Raw genomic sequence first — 4,996 nt, forward strand, 5'->3', positions numbered from 1 at the left:
ATTTCATATTAACATCCAATGTTGAATTAACCATTACAGTTTCGAGCATTACAAAATGTCTATTACCTTACAAAATCAAAAAACAGTTCTGAATATATACAAATAACATTCTTAGGAGTACATATACAATCCACCAATCAAAATCACTATCCACCAGTAGGACTACAGTAGGCCTATGTTCGATGAAAACCATAATTTCCCCCTGCCTCTAGAAAATGTTCAATTTAATAAGTATTTTTTAAGGTAACTATGACAAGAAAAAAATATGTATAATCATGAAACAAAAGCAAAAGGAATAAAAGTTTTACCTATGCATGCCTCCTACCACAGCCAAACCATGCACTGAATCCCAGAAACTTACGGGATAGGAAGGTTGATCTCCAACGGTTGCTGCTCTTCCTGAAAATGACAAAGGAGGAGTATTTTAAGTTTAGTTAGTATAAATATAAAGTAATAACTAAATTTAATAAAAACAATATTCAATATAAGTATGTAACCTACTTTACATCCTTTCTTCACCCCATTCAATGTCCTGCTCCAGTCACATCCACATAAGAGCATCTCCACCATGTTGGGAGCCAACAACGATCGGTACGTGTCAATAACCCTACTGCCGGCGCTGAAAGTAGACTCAGAAGCAACCGTAGTAATAGGAATGGCTAATATGTCACGAGTCATGGTAGACAAGATAGGGAACTTTGTTGAGTTAGCCTTCCACCAGGTCAAAGCATCAAATGTCGTAGCGTCCCCAACACATTTATGGCATCCCTCTCCCAGGTAACAGTCTAACTCTGATTTCGTTGGCTCAACCATCTCAACCACATCTAGATACTCACTAAAATCATCCCAATTATCCGCCATCTCTGCCGCTGCCCCTGACCCCTCACCAACCTCCTGAATTGCACCCCCTGTAGATGCAGAAGCGCGGGCAACTGTCGATGCTTTACTGGCATCAACATACTCCCTATATACCTCATACAAGGCATCTCGAACAACATCCACATTTGCCCGCGATTCAGCCTGAGGATACATCTTAGGGAACGCCCATTCAATTACCCTCATCTTCAATCTCGGGTCCAAAATAGCAGCCACACCCATCAATAGATTACATTCTCCCCAATATTTGTCAAACTTTTCTTTCATTTTCCAAATCATGGTCTGTATAAACTGATCTCCATCCCGACTCTTACTATCCAACATAATTTTTATTGTACAAACTTGTTTTAGAAACAAGTTTGATGTCGGATAATCACTTCCTGATATCAGATTCGACGCAGCACTAAATACCTTCAAAATAGGACAAATTTTCTCAACTTTGTCCCAATCCTCCTCTTTGGGACAATATTGATAACTCAAATCCCTCTCCTTCAAACAAGGGAAAACACGCCTAAATTGCATTGCCGTTGTCAACATATCATATGTTGAATTCCATCGCGTTTTGCAATCAAGAATAAGTTTGCAAAATGGCAATCGGCGCTGTTGAACAATCTCTACAAACACCTTTAGTCTACTCTCTGATGAATTGATATACGACACAGTATCACAAATGTCCTCAATAATGTATCTAATCTAATAAAGACCATCTTGAACAACCAGGTTCAAGATATGTGCATAACACCTCACATGAAACATCTTGCCCCCACATATGAGCTTTCCCATAGCTTGGAAATTATCTTTTAACACTTTTACTGCAACATCATTGCTTGAAGCATTATCCACCGATATCGTATGGACCTTAGCTTCAATTCCCCAATCCATCAAACACTTGAAAATTGCATCAGCAATGGCAACACCAGAACGGGGAGGAGGGAAATGAATAAAGTTCAACACCTGTCTATTGAACTTCCAATGATCATCAATCCAATGCCCAGTCAAAACCATGTATTCCATCCTCTGGTTGCCTGAATGCCATAGATCTGTGGTCAGACTTATCTTCCTAATACCCTTCAATAAGGTCAGCAACTTCTGTCTCTCACTTTCAAACACTTTCATACAATCATTCTTACAAGTATTAAGGGATATCAGAGTCCATTCAGGAATCCCGTACTTCATCATGTTGTTCAACCCCTCTTCCTCTACAATAGAAAATGGATGCTCATGCATCAGCACCCAATGTGCAATAAACTCCCTCATCTTCAGCATACTGAATTGGCCCCGTAGAGCAGGCAAGACATTAGAGCCACCCTGAGAATTGGAAGGGGGGAAATTTATTTGTTGTTGCCTTAAGTGAGCTATTCTCTTCACACACCTTTTCAAATGTCTGTTGAATTGTGTTGTGCTTCCACTGGTAGTGATTTTCAACTTTGTTTTACAATGAATACACTCTCCCTTCCTTATACCACCAGGGAGAACCACTTCTGTAAATTCTGACCACATAACTGATGTCTTCGCTCTCTTCTTCCTCTCTAGTTGATTATCATTCTCAACATTTTCGGGGCTACTTACACTTTGCTCGGTACCACCTGAGCTTCCATAAATGTTACGTCGATCGACTGCTCTTACCGTAACACAATCGTCGATGTCATCCAATGTAGGGGTGCTTGAGGAACTGTCTCCCGATGCCATACCTATAATTGAAAAATGAATTAACCACTTTTGTTAGACAATATCATAAAGTTAAAATAATATATAATTGACATAATATATATTCATTTTACAAAAATATATACCTAAAAGGGTTTCTTCAATCAATGCAATTATGCAAGTACTAATATATATATATATTTGGGTGAAGGTAATATATAAACTTCCAAGAGAAAGAGAGAAAAAAGATTCCAAGTATAAAAACATCAGAACTCAATAACAAATGTGAAATCAATAAATATTGAATTCAGAAGATCATGCAGAATCACACTGATTTTCGTTAAACCAGTGGTAACCATTTCAAAGGGACTTATTATTCATCTAGGAAAAAAAATCACAAGTTGCAATTTGAGAAACAGAAATCGCTTGCCATAGATTTTAACTTGTGAAGAAGAACTATGCAATATAATTTGAGAGGATATACCTCTTACAACAGTAACAATTACACCTGGAGCTGTCAATGAGCTATAGTCTATAGTGACCATTGATTCTGACAAAGGATGTTTTCCCAGAGAAAAATAATATTCACAGTTTCTTCACATAGATATGCAAAAAATTGTTCAATTCTTTTGAAATCCCAAAAATATTTGACTTTCTGTAGCAGAATAAATACAAACTAGTCTATTTGGAATTGCATTATAACTCTTAATAACAAAATTCTAGATACAACATAAACCAGGCTCAAACGATATATAATTTTACAAAAAGAAAATAAAACTACATCAAACAAATATGGCCCTAAATACAAATAATCATTAGTCACATTATCATCATCACTGACTTTTATGTATATCTTATATCATTTTATTTTCCTTCAAATTTGAGAGTATACTTCAATTGCAATTTTCAGATAGCAAAAAGAACAAATATACAATCTTTCATAGAGATGCTTAGTTTCACAGAAATCCCTCTAAGAGTCCAGAGAATGGATTAGAGTTACTTTAAAAAGGGCTTATCAAGACTGCAGCAAATTTAACATCCAGCTTCTTGTTTAAGGACAAATCACAGACTTTGAGCAACCCCTACTTTTCTTCTAAAATTTGTTCTCCTCAACAAAACGAATATCTCCTGTAATTATTCTCTTTTCCAAAAACAGAAGAAAGAAAATTTGCATAGTCCTATGATACAGACCTGGGTTTTAATCACACATCCAGCAAATTAAAGATACAGACCTGGGTTTTAATCACACATCCAGCAAATTGAACACTCACCGTTTCAAGATTACAACCACAGAATAAGCAAATATGTAATAGCTGAAATATATTGATAAAGATGAAGTAGAATATTCAAAGGACTGAAGCAAAATAAAGGAAACAGAAAAAGAAAATAAACCCCAGCTAGCAGTTCGAGGAGCTAGCAACCTCCCATACAAATCCTTTACAAAATTACTCAATGAATAACTTATGCAAATATTCTCCTTTATAAGCACTTTTTTGGCCTCCTATAACTAATATTCTACCAACGTGTCCGCATTAAACAGTGAAAAAGCTTATGATATTTTCTTCTCATCACCAGGCAAAATTCTTAACAAGAAATCTTCAAATAAAAAAAAACAATGTCAGTTTGTAGCTGAAAAATAAGATACACGGTAACTGTAGTAATCCATAAAACAATGTCAGTTTGTAATAAAGCATAAAACAAACAAACCTGGAAGTTTCAGAGTGTTGGGCCTCCTTTTCCGGTTGTCGAGATCGGAGATGGCGACGGAGATTACCGATTTCAGTTTTCAGAGTGTTTGGTTCGCGATTTGGGATTTGGGTCTTTGATGGAGATTTGGGATTTAGGGCAGGAACTGAATTTGACACTCTGTTTTGCAATATCGTGTTATTTCAAACTTGCAATTAAGGGGGAGGGGGGGAACTGTCATTTTTTAAAACATTTTTTACTATAAAATATCAGTTTAATACCTAATAGTTTAAAAAATCACCAAAACACCCTGTGAAGTGTACAGTGCTTAATCGAGCCGTACCAGGCTCGCGAGCCCACGAGCCCGCGAGCGTGGCTCGGCTCGTGGGCTCGCGAGCCGAGCTTTACTGTGTTCGAACTCAACTCGGTTAACGAACCGAGTTCGAGTCGAGTCGAGTCGAACCGAGCCTTATCGAGCCGAGCCTTTACCGAGCTTTTATCGAGCCAAGCCGAGCCGGCTTGGCTCATTTACAGGCCTAGTGTCAAGAGTAATATTTACACAGACCACAAGAGTTTAAAGTATTTCTTCACTCAAAAAGAGTGGAATATGAGATTGAGAAGATGGTTAGAGTTAGTCAAAGACTATGACTATGAAATCAAGTACCATCCGAGGAAAGCTAATGTAGTAGCAGATGCCTTAAGCTAAAAAGTTCCTCTATTCCAGATCACAATACAAAAACAGTTGTAGCAAGAAATCCTCTGTGAGCAAATTGAGATTGTAATTAGA

General features: G+C 37.2%; 1 protein-coding gene across 1 annotated transcript; it reads right to left on the bottom strand.

Moving 5' to 3' along the window:
* Positions 1-357: 357 nt before the first annotated feature.
* LOC116125404 (zinc finger BED domain-containing protein RICESLEEPER 2-like) lies at positions 358-3,068 on the bottom strand. The gene is made up of 4 exons (XM_031411141.1): positions 3,008-3,068; positions 1,624-2,567; positions 502-1,569; positions 358-399 (listed from the first exon to the last, which is right to left on the bottom strand). The coding sequence occupies exons 1-4, from the start codon at positions 3,066-3,068 to the stop codon at positions 358-360; spliced, it is 2,115 nt and encodes a 704-aa protein (XP_031267001.1).
* Positions 3,069-4,996: the final 1,928 nt, after the last annotated feature.

The sequence above is a fragment of the Pistacia vera genome, unplaced genomic scaffold (assembly GCF_008641045.1).
Source record: "Pistacia vera cultivar Batoury unplaced genomic scaffold, PisVer_v2 Contig164, whole genome shotgun sequence".
NCBI classification, from domain to species: Eukaryota; Viridiplantae; Streptophyta; class Magnoliopsida; order Sapindales; family Anacardiaceae; genus Pistacia; species Pistacia vera.

Coding starts and splice junctions, on each gene's coding strand:
- LOC116125404 (XM_031411141.1), bottom strand. CDS start 3,068: ATGGTCACTATAGACTATAGCTCATTGACAGCTCCAGGTGTAATTGTT. Junction 2,568..3,007: donor AATTGTTACTGTTGTAAGAG/GTATATCCTCTC, acceptor TTTCAATTATAG/GTATGGCATCGGGAGACAGT. Junction 1,570..1,623: donor GTGGGGGCAAGATGTTTCAT/GTGAGGTGTTAT, acceptor GGTCTTTATTAG/ATTAGATACATTATTGAGGA.